Below are 20,487 nucleotides of genomic sequence, written 5' to 3'. Positions count from 1 at the left end.
CAGTGGTCAAAGCCTCCAGAGCTGTTCTGTGAGTACATAAAATGACATATAAGAACTAATCATCAGGCAGAAATATTCAGTTTAGGAAAAATATGTATTATAATATGTATATAATATTATATTGAAAAACATATTGAAAAAATGCATTGATTTTGACAATAGTATAACAATATGACCATACAATTCAAGGAGATGGGAGATGAATCTATATGTTGTTTGGGAGAATAAACCAAAACCATCTGCCATTGTCCTTCTACACTACTCGTTAAATGAACAGTGTGTTTGTGAAGTCATGATGATCTCTTTGTCAGGCTGTCAGGCTGTGGAGTCACAGAGGAAGGCTGTGCTTCTCTGGTCTCAGCTCTGAGGTCAAACCCCTCACACCTGAGAGAGCTGGACCTGAGTAACAATGACCTGAAGGATTCAGGAGTGAAGCTGCTCTCTGCTGTACTGGGGAATCCTCACAGTAAACTGGAGACTCTGAGGTCAGTATTCCTGTAGTTGGTCAACAAGTAATAACTGTTCACCAGATCCACATGTGTTTACCAGACACACATAGTCAACACCATATGTGTTTGGACAGTGAAGCTTACAGTTTTACTTTTGGTGCTGTGCTCCAGCATTTTGGATTTAAGATCAAATGTTTCATATTAGTTGACAGTACAGAATGTCACCTTTTATTTGAGACCATTCGTATCTGTTTTACCGTTTAGAAATGAAAGCATTTTATGTATCTAGTTGTCCCATTTTATGTATGTACAGTGGCTTGCAAAAGTATTCACCCCCATGGCATTTTTCCTTTTTTGTTTGCCTTACAACCTGGAATTAAAATTGATTTTTGGGGGTTTGTATCATTTGATTTACAAAACATGCCTACCACTTAGAAGATGCAAAAAATATTTTAATTGTGAAACAAGAAATAAGACAAAAAAAAGAACTTGAGCGTGCTTAACTATTCACTCCCCCAAAGACAATACTTTGTAGAGCCACCTTTTGCAGCATTTACAGCTGCAAGTCTCTTGGGGAATGTCTCTATAAGCTTGGCACATGTAGCCACTGGGATTTTCGCCCATTTTTCAAGGCAAAACTGCTCCAGCTCCTTCAAGTTGGATGGGTTCTGCTGGTGTACAGCAATCTGTAAGTCATACCACAGATTCTCAATTCGAATGAGGTCTGGGCCTTGACTAGGTCATTACAAAATAGTTACATTTTTCCCCTTAACCTGTTAGGGCTAGGGGGCAGTATTTACACGGCCGGATAAAAAACGTACCCGATTTAATCTGGTTACTACTCCTGCCCAGTAACTAGAATATGCATATAATTATTGGCTTTGGATAGAAAACACCCTAAAGTTTCTAAAACTGTTTGAATGGTGTCTGTGAGTATAACAGAACTCATATGGCAGGCAAAAACCTGAGAAGATTTCATGCAGGAAGTGGCCTGTCTGACAAGGTGTCGTTCTTCTTGTCTCTGTTTATTGAAGAGTCAGGATCGTAGCTGTAACGTGACACTTCCTACGGCTCCCATAGGCTCTCAGAGCCCGGGAAAAAGCTGAATGATATCGAGGCAGCCTCTGGCTGAAACACATTATCGCTTTTGCCAAGTGGCCGATCAGAGGACAAAGGGCTTAGGCGCATGCCCGAGTCGACCCAGTGATATATTTTCTTTCGTCTGTTTACCTAATTGCAGATTCCCAGTCGGAATACTATCGCTTTTTACGAGAAAAATGGCATAAAAATTGATTTTAAACAGCGGTTGACATGCTTCGAAGTACGGTAATGAAATATTTCGAAATCTTTTGTCACGAAATGCGCCATGCGCGTGACCCTTATTTACCATTCGGATAGTGTCTTGAACGTACGAACAAAACGCCGCTGTTGGAACATAACTATGGATTATTTTGGACCAAACCAACATTTTGTTATTGAAGTAGAAGTACTGGGAGTGCATTCTGACGAAGACAGCAAAGGTAATCAAACTTTTCTAATAGTAAATCGGAGTTTGGTGAAGGCTAAACTTGCTGGGTGTCTAAATAGCTAGCCCTGTGATGCCGGGCTATCTACTTAGAATATTGCAAAATGTGCTTTCACCGAAAAGCTATTTTAAAATTGGACATATCGAGTGCATAGAGGAGTTCTGTATCTATAATTCTTAAAATAATTGTTGTACTTTTTGTGAACGTTTATCGTGAGTAATTTAGTAAATTGTTAGATAAATTCGCCGGAAGTTTGCGGGGGGTATGCTAGTTCTGAACGTCACATGCTAATGTAAAAAGCTGGTTTTTGATATAAATATGAACTTGATTGAACAAAACATGCATGTATTGTATAACATAATGTCCTAGGGTTGTCATCTAATGAAGATCATCAAAGGTTAGTGCTGCATTTAGCTGTCTTCTGGGTTTATGTGACATTATATGCTAGCTTGAAAAATGGGTGTCTGATTATTTCTGGCTGGGTACTCTGCTGACATAATCTAATGTTTTGCTTTCGTTGTAAAGCCTTTTTGAAATCGGACAGTGTGGTTAGATTAACGAGAGTGATTTTCTGGATTTTTTTTTCTCATTTTGTCTGTCATAGTTGAAGTGTACCTATGATGAAACTTACAGGCCTCATCTTTTTAAGTGGGAGAACTTGCACAATTGGTGGCTGACTAAATACTTTTTTGCCGCACTGTATGTAAACTTCTGACTTCAACTGTATGTATTAAAATACCCTCAAATAAAAGGTGACATTATATACTGTTACCTCATATGAAACATTTGATCTGAAATCCAAAATGTTGGAGTATAGAGCCACATTTAAAATGTTATCTTCACAGTCAAAATAGATATGATGTGGACTGTATACTCAATACAATCTAAATCTGATACCTCACTGTCTGTCTTTTGACTGATACTGCTTTTTAAACTGGTCTGGTCAGTCTACTCAAATATGTGTACTATATATGTTTCTATCTGCAGGCAATACTTTGATCATTTGTCATTTTTAATGATGATACATTAATTTACGAATAGATATGGAAGGTTTCAGGACACTGATATCTGAATATGTTGAAAAATTATACTGCCACTATTTTCACCACCAAAGCATAGCAGTGTGATTTTAATATGATTTGACTCTTTGCAGGCTGTCAGGCTGTGGAGTCACAGAGGAAGGCTGTGATTCTCTGGTCTCAGCTCTGAGGTCAAACCCCTCACACCTGAGAGAGCTGGACCTGAGTAACAATGACCTGAAGGATTCAGGAGTGAAGCTGCTCTCTGCTGGACTGGATAATCCCCACTGTAAACTGGAGACTCTGAGGTCAGTATTCCTGTAGTTGGTCAACAAGTGATAACTGTTCACCAGATCCACATGTGTTTACCAGACACACATAGTCCACACCATATGTGTTTGGACAGTGAAGCTTACAGTTTTAAATGTGGTGCAATGCTCCAGCATTTTGGATTTGAGATGTTTCATATTAGGTGACCTTACAGAATGTCACCTTTTAGTTGAGGGTATTTTCATATATATCTGTTTTACCATTTAGAAATTAAAGCACTTTCTGTACGTAGTTCTCCCATTTTAAGAAGTCTTAATTATTTGGACAAATTCACTTATATTGTATTAAAGTAGTCATAAGTTTAGTAGTTGTACCATATTCCATGCCTGCAGTGATTACATCAAGCCTGTGATTCTACTAACTTGTTGAATTCATTTACAGTTTGTCTTGGTTGTGTTTTGGATGATGTTTTTCCTAATAGAAACTGAATGGTGAATAATGTCCTGTCATTATGGAGTCACTTCACTTGTATTGTCAGTAAGAATAGAAGATGTTTCTGAACACTTCTACATTCATGTGGATGCTACCATGATTATGAATAATCATGAATGAATCGTTAATGATGATGAATGAGAAATTTACAGAGGCACAAAGATCAGACCCCCTCTGTTATTGGTGTTATTCTGTATACTTCTGGCCCTTCTTTGGACACTGTGTTAACTAACCTCTAGACGAGCTTCAATGCCATACAACTCTCCTTCCGTGGCCTCCAACTGCTCTTAAATACAAGTAAAACTAAATGCATGCTCTTCAACCGATCGCTGCCTGCACCTGCCCGCCTGTCCAGCATCACTACTCTGGACGGTTCTGACTTAGAATATGTGGACAACTACAAATACCTAGGTGTCTGGTTAGACTGTAAACTCTCCTTCCAGACTCACTATAAGCATCTCCAATCCAAAGTTAAATCTAGAATTGGCTTCCTATTTCGCAACATAGCATCCTTCACTCATGCTGCCAAACATACCCTCGTAAAACTGACCATCCTACCGATCCTCGACTTCGGCGATGTCATTTACAAAATAGCTTCCAATACCCTACTCAATAAATTGGATGCAGTCTATCACAGTGCAATCCGTTTTGTCACCAAAGCCCCATATACAGTGGGGGAAAAAAGTATTTGATCCCCTGCTGATTTTGTACGTTTGCCCACTGACAAAGAAAGGATCAGTCTATAATTTTAATGGTAGGTTTATTTGAACAGTGAGAGACAGAATAACAACAAAAACATCCAGAAAAACTCATGTTAAAAATGTTATAAATTGATTTGCATTTTAATGAGGGAAATAAGTATTTGACCCCATCTCAATCAGAAAGATTTCTGGCTCCCAGGTGTCTTTTATACAGGTAACGAGCTAAGATTAGGAGCACACTCTTAAAGGGAGTGCTCCTAACCGCAACTTGTTACCTGTAAAAAAGACACCTGTCCACAGAAGCAATCAATCAATCAGATTCCAAACTCTCCACCATGGCCAAGACCAAAGAGCTCTCCAAGGATGTCAGGGACAAGATTGTAGACCTACACAAGGCTGGAATGGGCTACACGACCATCGCCAAGCAGCTTGGTGAGAAGGTGACAACATTTGGTGCGATTATTCGCAAATGGAAGAAACACAAAAGAACTGTTAATATCCCTCGGCCTGGGGCTCCATGCAAGATCTCACCTCGTGAAGTTGCAATGATCATGAGAATGGTGAGGAATCAGCCCAGAACTACACGGGAGGATCTTGTCAATGATCTCAAGGCAGCTGGGACCATAGTCACCAAGAAAACAATGGGTAACACACTACGCCGTGAAGGACTGAAAACCTGCAGCGCCCGCAAGGTCCCCCCTGCTCAAGAATACATATACATGCCCGTCTGAAGTTTGCCAATGAACATCTGAATGACTCAGAGGACAACTGCTGAAAGTGTTGTGGTGAGATGAGACCAAAATAGAGCTCTTTGACATCAACTCAACTCGCCGTATTTGGAGGAGGAGGAATGCTGCCTATGACCCCAAGAACACCATCTCCACCATCAAACATGGAGGTGGAAACATTATGCTTTGGGGGTTTTTTTTTCTCCCTAAGGGGACAGGACAACTTCACTGCATCAAAGGGACGATGGACGGGGCCATGTACCGTCAAATCTTGGGTGAGAACCTCCTTCCCTCAGCCAGGGCATTGGAAATGGGTTGTGGATGGGTATTCCAGCATGACAATGACCCAAAACACACGGCCAAGGCAACAAAGGAGTGGCTCAAGAAGAAGCACATTAAGGTCTTGGAATGACCTAGCAAGTCTCCAGACCTTAATCCCATAGAAAATCTGTGGAGGGAGATGAAGGTTCAAGTTGCCAAACGTCAGCCTTGAAACCTTAATGACTTGGAGAAGATCTGTAAAGAGGAGTGGGACAAAACCCCCTGAGATGTGTGCAAACCTGGTGGCCAACTACAAGGAACGTCTGACCTCTGTGATTGCCAACAAGGGTTTTGTCACCAAGTACTAAGTCATGTTTTGCGGAGGGGTCAAATACTTATTTCCCTCATTAAAATGCAAATAATTGTATAACATTTTGACATGCGTTTTCTGGATTTTTTGCTGTTATTCTCTCTCTCACTGTTCAAATAAACCTACCATTAAAACTATAGACTGATCATTTCTTTGTAAGTGGGCAAACGTACAAAATCAGTAGGGGATCAAATACTTTCCCCCCCCACTGTACTACCCACCACTGCGACCTGTACGCTCTCGTTGGCTGGCCCTCGCTTCATACTCCTCGCCAAACCCACTGGCTCCAGGTCATCTACAAGACCCTGCTAGGTAAAGTCCCCCCTTATCTTAGCTCGCTTGTCACCATAGCAGCACCCACCTGTAGCACACGCTCCAGCAGGTATATCTCTCTGGTCACCCCCAAAGCCAATTCCTCCTTCGGCCGCCTCTTCTTCCAGTTCTCTGCTGCCAATGACTGGAACGAACTACAAAAATCTCTAAAACTGGAAACACTTATCTCCCTCACTAGCTTTAAGCACCAGCTGTCAGAGCAGATTACTGCACCTGGTACATAGCCCATCTATAATTTAGCCCAACTACTTCTTCCCCTACTGTATTTATTTTTTTAGCTCCTTTGCACCCCATTATTTCTACTTTGCACTTTCTTCCGCTGCATATCTACCATTCCAGTGTTTTACTTGCTATATTGTATTTACTTTGCCACCATGGCCTTTTTTTGCCTTTACCTCCCTTATTTCACTTAATTTGCTCACATTGTATATAGACTTATTTTTCTACTGTATTATTTACTGTATGTTTGTGTAATACCCTTGTTTGAACCAAGTATTGAGTTTATTTGTTATAATTAATTGGTATTATATATAAAAGATGATTGAATTGCTCCTAATCTGTAATGTTGTTAATGCATTATGCTTTTTGAAGAAATATTTATTTAATGTATAAGTGAATAGTTTGTTTTACTTTGAAGTTTAAGTTTTGACCAATAAGGTCGCTTGTTAAGTTGTGGCCAATGGGAGTTGACCTGGTTAACGGGAGGAAAAAGACGTTGATGAAAGGATGGACGTTTTACCTCAGGACGGTTGGTGAAGAAGAATTATAAAAGAAGACGACAGAAGTAGAACAAAACCCATAGCTACTAAGACATGAAGGGAAATACATGTTTTATTTAATAAAAGAGTTGTTATAATTTAGTTAAAACTTAGTAAAGACTGAAGCTACCGTCTCGTCGTGGAGGTATTAGCCAGCCTAGAGGTTAGCCTAGCATCGTGTGACACCGGGAGATAATTGCTTGGGAAGCTTAACGAGTTCGTGTTGCCATGGGGATATCGGTTACTAAGGAGTACTGTCTGCATGGGTAGCTGTGCTGCCTTGGACTTGGTGAGGAAACCTGCATGGAACTGCCAAACTAAGCTGAGGGAATATCTACCAAGTCGTGAGTAACCACAATGTGAGGGGCTTAATTTGGACACAGGTTGTGCACGACTCATTGGGGTTTATTTTTTATTTCTTTTGATGTTGTGTCTGAACATGTATTTGTGTTTGAAAATGTTTTAATACACATATGGAACATTATGTATGTTGCCTTGGTGGAGTCATTAATTGTTTTAATTTAATGCATGGGATGGTTTATCCTGATTCAATAACAGAAACCTATAATCATTTCATCTGAAGTTAATACCCTATTGTCATAACCCTAGATAGTTTACAATAGGAATTCATATTGGAGATGTCCTTCTCACCTAACATCCCATGCTGCTGAGATACTCTACATATGTTAATATTGTGAGAGTCATATTCAAGCCTGGTGAGAGGGTTACATTTGTTTAACTCCATGTATAACTCTGTGTTGTTATATGTGTCGAACTGCTTTGCTTTATCTTAGCCAGGTCGCAATTGTAAATGAGAACTTGTTCTCAACTTGCCTACCTGGTTAAATAAAGGTGAAATAAATAAATTGGTAATGGTGAGAGGTTAGCATGTTTTGTTGTAGCCTCTGTTATTGGTAATAGTGAGAGGTTAGCATGTTTTGTTGTAGCCTCTGTTATTGGTGATGGTGAGAGGTTAGCATGTTTTGTTGTAGCCCCTGTTATTGGTAATGGTTAGAGGTTACCATGTTTTGTTGTAGCCTCTGTTATTGCTAATGGTGAGAGGTTAGCATGTTTTGTTGTAGCCTCTGTTATTGGTAATGGTGAGATGTTAGCATGTTTTGTTTTAGCCTCTGTTATTGGTAATGGTGAGAGGTTAGTATGTTTTGTTGTAGCCTCTGCTTTTAGTAATGGTGAGACGTTAGCATGTTTTGTTGTAGCCTCTGTAATTGGTAATGGTGAGAGGTTAGCTGTTTTGTTGTAGCCTCTGTTATTGGTAATGGTGAGAGGTTAGCATGTTTTGTTGTAGCTTCTGTTATTGGTAATGGTGAGAGGTTAGCATGTTTTTTTGTGGCCTCTGTAACTTTTTCACTCATTCTGATTCATGATTTATTCATGATTTTTCTTAATCATGGCATCATCAGAATTTAATTTTTAATCGTCAATCACATACAGTTGAAGTCGGAAGTGTACATACACTTAGGTTGGAGTCATTAAAACGTGTTTTGAACATCTCCACAAATTTCTTGTTAACCTCTTACATCTAGATGTTCCGCTAGCGGAACACCTGCTCCAATATCCAATGATGGGCGTGGCGCGAAATACAAATTCCTCTAAAATCCGAAAACTTCAATTTTTCAAACATATGACTATTTTACAGCATTTTAAAGACAAGACTCTCGTTAATCTAACCACACTGTCCGATTTCAAAAAGGCTTTACAGCGAAAGCAAAACATTAGATTATGTCAGCAGAGTACCCAGCCAGAAATAATCAGACTACCCATTTTTCAAGCTAGCATATAATGTCACAAAAAAACAAAACCACAGCTAAATGCAGCACTAACCTTTGATGATCTTCATCAGATGACAACCCTAGGACATTATGTTATACAATACATGCATGTTTTGTTCAATCAAGTTCATATTTATATCAAAAACCAGCTTTTTTACATTAGCATGTGACGTTCAGAACTAGCATACCCCCCGCAAACCTCCGGTGAATTTACTAAATTACTCACGATAAACGTTCACAAAAAACATAACAATTATGTTAAGAATTATAGATACAGACCTCCTCTATGCACTCGATATGTCCGATTTTTAAAATAACTTTTCGGTGAAAGCACATTTTACAATATTCTCAGTAGATAGCCCGGCATCACAGGGCTAGCTATTTAGACACCCACCAAGTTTAGCACTCACCAATATCAGATTTACTATTAGAAAAGTTTGATTACCTTTCCTGTTCTTCGTCAGAATGCACTCCCAGGACTTCTACTTCAATAACAAATGTTGGTTTGGTCCAAAATAATCCATCGTTATATCCAAATAGCGGCGTTTTGTTCGTGCGTTCTAGACACTATCCGAATGGTAAATAAGGGTCGTGCGCATGGCGCATTTCGTGACAAAAGATTTCTAAATATTTCATTACCGTACTTCGAAGCATGTCAACCGCTGTTTAAAATAAATTTTTATGCCATTTTTCTCGTAAAAAGCGATAATATTCCGACCGGGAATCTGTGTTTCGGCAAATAGAGGGAAAAACACAAAGACGGGGCGGCTAGTGCGCGAGCCTAAGCCCTTTGTCCTCTGATAGACCACTTAGCAAAAGCGCTCGTGTGTTTCAGCCAGGTCTTTGAATTACGTCATTCAGCTTTTTCCCGGGCTCTGAGCGCCCATGGAAGACGTAGGAAGTGTCACGTTAGAGCAGAGATCCTTTGTAATGGATAGAGATGGCAAAGAAGTTCAAGAAATGGTCAGACAGGCCACTTCCTGTACAGAATCTTCTCATGTTTTGGCCTGCCAAATGAGTTCTGTTATACTCACAGACACCATTCAAACAGTTTTAGAAACTTTGGAGTGTTTTCTATCCAAAGCTAATAATTATATGCATATTCTAGTTTCTGGGCAGGACTAATAATCAGATTAAATTGGGTACGTTTTTTATCCAGCCGTGAAAATACTGCCCCCTAGCCATAACAGGTTAACAAACTATATAGTTTTGGCAAGTCGGTTAGGACATCTACTTTGTGCATGACACAAGTAATTTTTGAAACAATTGTTTACCGACAGATTATTTCACTTATAATTCACTGTAATACAATTCCAGTGGGTCAGAAGTTTACATACAATAAGTTGACTGTTCCTTTAAACAGCATGGAAAATTCCAGAAAATTATGTTATGGCTTTAGAAGCATCTGGTAGGCTAATTGACATCATTTGGATGTATTTCAAGGCCTACCTTCAAACTCAGTGCCTCTTTGCTTGACATCATGGGAAAATGAAAAGAAATCAGCCAAGATCTCAGAAAAAAAATTCTAGACCTCCACAAGTCTGGTTCATCCTTGGGAGCAATTTCCAAACGCCTGAAGGTAACACGTTCATCTGTTCAAACAATAGTACGCAAGTCTAAACACCATGGGACCACACAGCCGCCATTCCGCTCAGGAAGGAGACGCGTTCTGTCTCCTAGAGATTAACTTACTTTGGTGCAAATCAATCCCAGAACAACAGCAAAGGACCTTGTGAAGATGTTGGAGGAAACAGGTACAAAAGTATCTATATCCACAGTAAAACAAGCCCTATATCGACATAATCTGAAAGGTTGCTCAGCAAGGAAGAAGCCACTGCTCCAAAACCACCATTAAAAAAAGCCAGACTACAGTTTGCAACTGCACATGGGGACAAAGATCGTAGTTTCTGGAGAAATGTCCTCTGGTCAGATGAAACAATACAAGAACTGTTTGGCCATAATGACCATCGTTATGTTTGGAGGAAAAGGGGGAGGCTTGCAAGCCAAAGAACACCATCCCAACCGTGAAGCCCGGGGGTGGCAGCATCATGTTGTGGGGGTGTTTTGCTGCAGGAGGGACTGGTGCACTTCACAAAATAGATGGCATCATGAGGGAGGAAAATTACGTGGATATATTGATGCAACATCTCAAGACATCAGTCAGGAAGTTAAAGCTTGGTCACAAATGGGTCTTCCAAATGGAAAATGACCCCAACAATACTTCCAAAGTTGTGGAAAAATGGCTTAAGGACAACAAAGTCAAGGTATTGGAGTGACCATCACAAAACCTTGACCTCAATCCTATAGAAATTTGTGGGCAGAACTGAAAAAGCGTGTGCGAGCAAGAGGCCTACAAACCTGACTCAGTTACACCAGCTCTGTCAGGAGGAATGGGCCAAAATTCACCCAACTTATTGTGGGAAGCTTGTGGAAGGCTACCCGAAACGTTTACCCCAAGTTAAACAATTTAAAGGCAATACTACCAAATACTAATTGAGCGTATGTAAACTTCTGACCCACTGGGAATGTGATGAAAGAAATAAAAGCTGAAATTAATCATTTTCTCTACTATTATTCTGACATTTCACATTCTTAAAATAAAGTGGTGATCCTAACTGACCTAAGACAGGGGATTTTTACTAGGATTAAATGTCAGGAATTGTAAAAATTGAGTTTAAATGTATTTGGCTAAGGTGTATGTAAACTTCTGACTTCAACTGTATGTATTAAAATACCCTCAAATAAAAGGTGACATTATATACTGTAACCTCATATGAAACATTTGATCTGAAATCCAAAATGTTGGAGTACAGAGCCACATTTAAAATGTTTGCTTCACTGTCAAAATAGCTATGGTGTGGACTGTATACTCAATACAATCTAAATCTGATACCTCACTGTCTGTCTTTTGACTGATACTGCTTTTAAACTGGTCTGGTCAGTCTACTCAAATATTTGTACTATATATGTTTCTATCTGCAGGCAATACTTTGATCATTTGTCATTTTTAATGATGATACATTAATTTACGAATAGATATGGCAGGTTTCAGGACACTGATATCTGAAAAATGTTGAAAAATTATACTTCCACTATTTTCACCACCAAAGCATAGCAGTGTGATTTTAATATGATTTGACTCTTTGCAGGCTGTCAGGCTGTCTAGTCACAGAGGAAGGCTGTGCTTCTCTGGTCTCAGCTCTGAGGTCAAACCCCTCACACCTGAGAGAGCTGGACCTGAGTAACAATGACCTGAAGGATTCAGGAGTGAAGCTGCTCTCTGCTGTACTGGGGAATCCCCCACTGTAAACTGGAGACTCTGAGGTCAGTATTCCTGTAGTTGGTCAACAAGTGATAACTGTTCACCAGATCCACATGTGTTTACCAGACACACATAGTCCACACCATATGTGTTTGGACAGTGAAGCTTACAGTTTTAAATGTGGTGCTATGCTCCAGCATTTTGGATTTGAGATGTGTCATATTAGGTGACCTTACAGAATGTCACCTTTTAGTTGAGGGTATTTTCATTCATATCTGTTTTACCATTTACAAATTAAAGCACTTTCTGTACGTAGTTCTCCCATTTGAAGAAGTCCTAATTATTTGGACAAATTCACTTATATTGTATTAAAGTAGTCATAAGTTTAGTAGTTGTACCATATTCCATGCCTGCAGTGATTACATCAAGCTTGTGATTCTACTAACTTGTTGAATTCATTTTTCAGTTTGTTTTGGTTGTGTTTTGGATTATGTTTTTCCTAATAGAAACTGAATGGTGAATAATGTCCTGTCATTTTGGAGTCACTTCACTTGTATTGTCAGTAAGAATAGAAGATGTTTCTGAACACTTCTACATTCATGTGGATGCTACCATGATTATGAATAATCATGAATGAATCGTGAATAATGATAAATGAGAAATTTACAGAGGCACAAAGATCAGACCCCCTCTGTTATTGGTGTTATTCTGTATACTTCTGGCACTTCTTTGGACACTGTGTTAACTAACCTCCAGACGAGCTTCAATGCCATACAACTCTCCTTCCGTGGCCTCCAACTGCTCTTAAATGCAAGTAAAACTAAATGCTCTTCAACCGATCGCTGCCTGCACCTGCCCGCCTGTCCAGCATCACTACTCTGGACGGTTCTGACTTAGAATATGTGGACAACTACAAATACCTGGGTGTCTGGTTAGACTGTAAACTCTCCTTCCAGACTCACTATAAGCATCTCCACTCCAAAGTTAAATCTAGAATTGGCTTCCTATTTCACAACATAGCATCCTTCACTCATGCTGTCAAACATACCCTTATAAAACTGACCATCCTACCGATTCTCGACTTCGGCGATGTCATTTACAAAATAGCCTCCAATACCCTACTCAATAAATTGGATGCAGTCTATCACAGTGCCATCCGTTTTGTCACCAAAGCCCCATATACTACCCACCACTGCGACCTGTACGCTCTCGTTGGTTGGCCCTCGCTTCATACTCGTCGCTAAACCCACTGGCTCCAGGTCATCTACAAGACCCTGCTAGGTAAAGTCCCCCTTATCTCCGCTCACTGGTCACCGTAGCAGCACCCACCTGTAGCACGCACTCCAGCAGGTATATCTCCCTGGTCACCCCCAAAGCCAATTCCTCCTTCGGCCGCCTCTTCTTCCAGTTCTCTGCTGCCAATGACTGGAACGAACTACAAAAATCTCTAAAACTGGAAACACTTATCTCCCTCACTAGCTTTAAGCACCAGCTGTCAGAGCAGCTCATTGATTACTGCCCCTGTACATAGCCCATCTATAATTTAGCCCAACTACCTCTTCCCCTACTGTAATTATTTATTTAGCTCCTTTGCACCCCATTATTTCTACTTTGCACTTTCTTACACTGCATATCTACCATTCCAGTGTTTTACTTGCTATATTGTATTTACTTTGCCACCATGGCCTTTTTTTGCCTTTACCTCCCTTATTTCACTTCATTTGCTCACATTGTATATAGACTTATTTTTCTACTGTATTATTGACTGTATGTTTGTGTAATACTCTTGTTTGAACCAAGTATTGAGTTCATTTGTTATAATTAATTGGTATTATATTTAAAAGATGATTGAATTGCTCCTAAACTGTAATGTTGTTAATGCATTATGCTTTTGAAGAAATATTTATTTAAATGTATAAGTGAATAGTTTGTTTTACTTTGAACTTTAAGTTTTGACCAATAAGGTCGCTTGTTAAGTTGTGGCCAATGGGAGTTGACCTGGTTAACGGGAGGGAAAAAGACGTTGATGAAAGGATGGACGTTTTACCTCAGGACGGTTGGTGAAGAAAAATTATAAAAGAAGATGACAGAACTACAACAAAACCCATAGCTACTAAGACATGAAGGGAAATACATGTTTTATTTAATAAAAGAGTTGTTATAATTTCGTTAAAACTTTTGTAAAGACTGAATCTACCGACTCGTCGTGGAGGTATTAGCCAGCTAGAGGTTAGCCTAGCATCGTGTGACACCGGGAGATAATTGCTTGGGAAGTTTAACGAGTTCGTGTTGCCATGGGGATATCGGTTACTAAGGAGTACTGTCTGCATGGGTCGCTGTGCTGCCTTGGACTTGGTGAGGAAACCTGCATGGAACTGCCATACTTCGCTGAGGGAATATCTACCAAGTAGTGAGTAACCACAATGTGAGGGGCTTAATTTGGACACGGGTTGTGCACGACTCATTGGGGTTTATTATTATTTATTTTTTCTTTTGATGTTGTGTCTGAACATGTATTTGTGTTTGAAAATGTTTTAATACACATATGGAACGTTATGTATGTTGCCTTGGTGGAGTCATTGATTGTTTTAATTTAATGCATGGGATGGTTTATCCTGATTCAATAACAGAAACCTATAATCATTTCATCTGAAGTTAATACCCTATTGTCATAACCCTAGATAGTTTACAATAGGAATTCTTATTGGAGATGTCCTTCTCACCTAACATCCCATGCTGCTGAGATACTCTACATATGTTAATATTGTGAAAGTCATATTCAAGCCTGGTGAGAGGGTTACATTTGTTTAACTCCATGTGTTACTCTGTGTTGTTATATGTGTCGAACTGCTTTGCTTTATCTTGGCCAGGTCGTAATTGTAAATGAGAACTTGTTCTCAACTTGCCTACCTGGTTAAATAAAGGTGAAATAAATAAATAAATTGGTAATGATGAGAGGTTAGCATGTTTTGTTGTAGCCTCTGTTATTGGTAATGGTGAGAGGTTAGCATGTTTTGTTGTATCCTCAGTTATTGGTAATGGTGAGAGGTTAGCATGTTTTGTTGTAGTCTCTGTTATTGGTAATGGTGAGAGGTTAGCATGTTTTGTTGTAGTCTCTGTTATTGGTAATGGTGAGAGGTTAGCATGTTTTGTTGTAGCCTCTGTTATTGGTAATGGTGAGAGGTTAGCATGTTTTGTTGTAACCTCTGTTATTGGTAATGGTGGGAGGTTAGCATGTTTTGTTGTAGCCTCTGTAATTGGTAATGGTGAGAGGTTAGCATGTTTTGTTGTAGCCTCTGTAACTCTCTCACTCATTATTATTCATGATCTTTCTCAATCATGGTAGTCACAGGCTTGATGTAGTCATTGCAGTCAAAGAATATGGGACCAAATAATAAACTTTTGACTAATTTAATACACTATGAGTGAATTGGTCAGAAAACATATGACTTTTTTAAATAGGGGGGACTAGATGCATGAAGTGCTTTCATTTTTCTAAATGGTGAAACAGATATGTATGAAAATATCCTCAAATAAAAGGTGACATTATATACTGTCACCTCATATGAAACATTTGATCTGAAATCCAAAATGTTGGAGTTTAGAGCCACATTTAAAATGTTATCTTCACTGTCGAAATAGATATGTTGTGGACTGTATACTCAATACAATCTAAATCTGATACCTCACTGTCTGTCTTTTGACTGATACTGCTTTTAAACTGGTCTGGTCAGTCTACTCAAATATTTGTACTATACATGTTTCTATCTGCAGGCAAAACTTTGATAATTTGTAATTTATAATATGATACTTTAATTTACGAATAGATATGGAAGGTTTCAGGACACTGATATATCTAAATATGTTGAAAAAATATACTGCTACTATTTTCACCACCAAAGAATAGCAGTGTGATTTTAATATGATTTGACTCTTTGCAGGCTGTCAGGCTGTCTAGTCACAGAGGAAGGCTGTGCTTCTCTGGTCTCAGCTCTGAGGTCAAACCCCTCACACCTGAGAGAGCTGGACCTGAGTAACAATGACCTGAAGGATTCAGGAGTGAAGCTGCTCTCTGCTGGACTGGGGAATCCCCACTGTAAACTGGAGACTCTGAGGTCAGTATTATCAGATATGAAAGTACTTTATGCATGTAGTTCTCCCATTTGAAAAAGTCGTAATTATTCGGACATATTACTTATAGTGTATTAAAGTAGTCATAAGTTTAGCATGTTGTCCCATATTCCATGCCTGCTGTCACGTTTCTCTAAGACAGAACGCAGAAGCAGACCAGGACAAGGTGAGTAAAATGAAGGTGAGTATTTATTGGTAGTCTTGATGTGTAATTTGAGTGATCCAGGAGACAGAGCGGCAGCGGAGGTGAGTTGATGAGAGTAGATGGGTGGATTCAATGACGTCACTGTATCCACCGACGGCCAGGCAAGGGAGTTGAATGTTCCGGGAGGATGACTGTAGACAGAGTAAACGGGGGTGAGTAACCAGTAACAAGGACAAAACAACAAGACTAGCTCAGGAAACATGAGGCTGTTCGTTGCTAACGATCCAGCAGGGAATGGATGTCAGCTCAGGGCTTATGAAGAGGTGATGATCAGGACCAGGTGTGCAGAAGGTTGATGAGATGCAGGTGTAGGGTAATCACTAGATCTCCCGCCTAACTTCGTCGCCTGGCAACCAGATAGGTTTCTGAACGCACCCTTAGACTCCAAACAGAAAACAGTCAGCTCAGGCAGAAACAGACTCAGGAAGCGGGATTCCTGACACCTGCAGTGAGGCTTGTGATTCTACTAACAAAGATCAAACCCACTCTGTTATTGGTAATGGTGAGAGGTTAGCATGTTTTGTTGTAGTCTCTGTTATTGGTAATGGTGAGAGGTTAGCATGTTTTGTTGTAGTCTCTGTTATTGGTAATGGTGAGAGGTTAGCATGTGTTGTTGTATCCTCTGTTGTTGGTAATGGTGAGAGGTTAGCATGTTTTGTTGTATCCTCTGTTATTGGTAATGGTGAGAGGTTAGCATGTTTTGTTGTAACCTCTGTTATTGGTAATGGTGAGAGGTTAGCATGTTTTGTTGTATCCTCTGTTATTGGTAATGGTGAGAGGTTAGCATGTTTTGTTGTAACCTCTGTTATTGGTAATGGTGAGAGGTTAGCATGTTTTGTTGTAACCTCTGTTATTGGTAATGGTGAGAGGTTAGCATGTTTTGTTGTAGCCTCTGTTATTGGTAATGGTGAGAGGTTAGCATGTGTTGTTGTAGCCTCTGTTATTGGTAATGGTGAGAGGTTAGCATGTTTTGTTGTAGCCTCTGTTATTGGTAATGGTGGGAGGTTAGCATGTTTTGTTGTAGCCTCTGTAATTGGTAATGGTGAGAGGTTAGCATGTTTTGTTGTATCCTCTGTTATTGGTAATGGTGAGAGGTTAGCATGTTTTGTTGTAGCCTCTGTTATTGGTAATGGTGAGGTTAGCATGTTTTGTTGTAGTCTCTGTTATTGGTAATGGTGAGAGGTTAGCATGTTTTGTTGTAGCCTCTGTAACTCTCTCACTCATTATTATTCATGATCTTTCTCAATCATGGTAGTCACAGGCTTGATGTAGTCATTGCAGTCAAAGAATATGGGACCAAATAATAAACTTTTGACTAATTTAATACACTATGAGTGAATTGGTCAGAAAACATATGACTTTTTTAAATAGGGGGACTAGATACATGAAGTGCTTTCATTTTTCTAAATGGTGAAACAGATATGTATGAAAATATCCTCAAATAAAAGGTGACATTATATACTGTCACCTCATATGAAACATTTGATCTGAAATCCAAAATGTTGGAGTTTAGAGCCACATTTAAAATGTTATCTTCACTGTCAAAATAGATATGGTGTGGACTGTATACTCAATACAATCTAAATCTGATACCTCACTGTCTGTCTTTTGACTGATACTGCTTTTAAACTGGTCTGGTCAGTCTACTCAAATATTTGTACTATACATGTTTCTATCTGCAGGCAAAGCGTTGATAATTAGTCATTTATAATATGATACATTAATTTCTGAATAGATATGGCAGGTTTCATGACACTGATATATCTAAATATGTTGAAGAAATATACTGCCACTATTTTCACCACCAAAGAATAGCAGTGTGATTTTAATATGATTTGACTCTTTGCAGGCTGTCAGGCTGTCTAGTCACAGAGGAAGGCTGTGCTTCTCTGGTCTCAGCTCTGAGGTCAAACCCCTCACACCTGAGAGAGCTGGACCTGAGCTACAATCACCCAGGAGACTCAGGAGTCAGACTGCTCTCTGCTGGACTGGAGGATCCACACTGCAGACTGGAGAAACTCAAGTATGTAGAGGGTTTATGTCAATGTTCATATCAGACATGTTTGACTTCTCAGGCTGGTTAAGACAAACATTCTGACCAGCACTTGGACAAAGTTATATGCTGACTGTGTGTCATGTGTGTGTGTCGTGTGTGTGTGTATGTGTGTCGTGTGTGTGTGTGTGTGTGTGTGAGTTCAGGTGTATCACTCATTGACTGTCTGTTTTTCTGCTTACCGCTACAGTGTGGAACATGGTGGAGAGTTCAGAATGAAACCTGGAATTAGAAAATGTGAGTGTTGACTGCTGTGAAGAATATGACTAAGAATAAGTCTTAATTCAAGTTAAGTCAAAGACCACCATCATTACTGACTTGGTCATATTAAATATCATCTGTAGTTCTACAGAAGCACAAATCAGGGACACCAACATTTACAAAGAGTTGCTGTGTGTGTGTGTGTGTGTGTGTGTGTGTGTGTGTGTGTGGGTGTGTGTGTGGGTGTGTGTGTGGGTGTGGGTGTGGGTGTGGGTGTGGGTGTGGGTGTGTGTGTGGGGGGTGGGTGTGTGTGTGTGTTGTAATTATTGTGAATAAGTGTGTTTTATATTACCATACAGTATAACATGTGATCATTCAACAAGTCTCAAGTTACCTTAACTTCTCCTTTTGATACCTAGAAACATCTACATTAAATGAATTAGTGAAAAGTGAGTTAACATTCTAATGTGAATGATGATGATTTCTAATATTGTGTCTGGTTTCATCCATCAGATGTCTGTGATCTCACACTGGACCTAAACACAGTAAACAGACGCCTCTCTCTGTCTGAGGAGAACAGAAAGGTGACATGTAGGGGAGAGGAGCAGCCGTATCCTGATCACCCAGAGAGATTTAAGGACTGGAGACAGGTGCTGTGTGGAGAGGGTTTGACTGGGCGCTGTTACTGGGAGGTAGAGTGGAGTGGGGGGGCTGATATAGGAGTGACATATAAAGGAATCAACAGGAGAGGAAGGGGTGATGACTGTTGTCTTGGATACAATGACAAGTCCTGGAGTCTGTTCTCCTCTGACAACAATTACTCTGCCTGGTATAATAATAACTCCTCTACCATAGACGTCCCCTCCTCCAGCTCCCACAGAGTAGGAGTGTATCTGGACTGGTCAGCCGGCACTCTGTCCTTCTATAGAGCCTCCTCTGACACACTGACCCACCTGATCACATTCACCTCCACATTCACTGAGCCCCTCTATCCAGGGTTTATGGTTCATTATGTTGACTCCTCAGTGTCCCTGAAATAATAACTGGACACACACACACACACACACACACACACACACACACACACTGAACACACACACACACACTGAACACACACTGAACACACACACACACACACACACACACTGGACACACACACACACACACACACACACTGAACACACACTGAACACACACTGAACACACACTGAACACACACACACACACACTGGACACACACACACACACACACACACACACACTGAACACACACTGAACACACACACACACTGAACACACACACACTGGACACACACACACACACTGAACACACACACACTGGACACACACACACACACTGAACACACACTGAACACACACTGAACACACACACACACACACACACACACTGAACACACACACACACACTGGACACACACACACACACACACACACTGAACACACACTGAACACACACACACACTCAACACACACACACACTGAACACACACACACTGGGCACACACACACACACACTGGACACACACACACACACACACACACTGGACTCACACACACACACACACTGGACTCACACACACACACACACTGGACTCACACACACACACTGGACTCACACACACACACACACTGGACTCACACACACACACACACTGGACACACACACACACACCTGACACACACACACACACACACCTGACACACACACACACACACACACTGGACACACACACACACACACACTGGACACACACACACACACACTGGACACACACACACACACACACTGGACACACACACACACACACACACACTGGACAAACACACACACTGGACACACACAAACACACACACACACACACACACACACACTGGACACACACAAACACACACACACACACACACACACACACTGGA

The 20,487-nt window shown here is 40.2% G+C and overlaps 1 protein-coding gene across 1 annotated transcript; it reads left to right on the top strand.

The window, feature by feature from the left end:
- Window positions 1-18,255: 18,255 nt before the first annotated feature.
- On the top strand, window positions 18,256-19,589 carry LOC123733381 (neoverrucotoxin subunit alpha-like). Its single transcript, XM_045712785.1, has 3 exons — window positions 18,256-18,318; window positions 18,539-18,585; window positions 19,063-19,589. Exons 2-3 carry the CDS (start codon window positions 18,564-18,566, stop codon window positions 19,587-19,589), a joined length of 549 nt encoding a protein of 182 aa, XP_045568741.1. The 5' UTR covers window positions 18,256-18,318; window positions 18,539-18,563.
- The last annotated feature ends 898 nt before the right edge of the window (window positions 19,590-20,487 follow it).

Source organism: Salmo salar, unplaced genomic scaffold (genome assembly GCF_905237065.1).
Source record: "Salmo salar unplaced genomic scaffold, Ssal_v3.1, whole genome shotgun sequence".
Classification (NCBI taxonomy): Eukaryota; Metazoa; Chordata; class Actinopteri; order Salmoniformes; family Salmonidae; genus Salmo; species Salmo salar.
This window is presented reverse-complemented; position numbering and strand designations above follow the sequence as displayed.

Bases quoted from the DNA above. Each gene is read 5' to 3' on its own strand.
- LOC123733381 (XM_045712785.1), top strand. From the start codon at position 18,564: ATGAAACCTGGAATTAGAAAAT. The intron at 18,586-19,062 runs GTGAGTGTTGAC...TTCATCCATCAG, and splicing joins GAAACCTGGAATTAGAAAAT to ATGTCTGTGATCTCACACTG.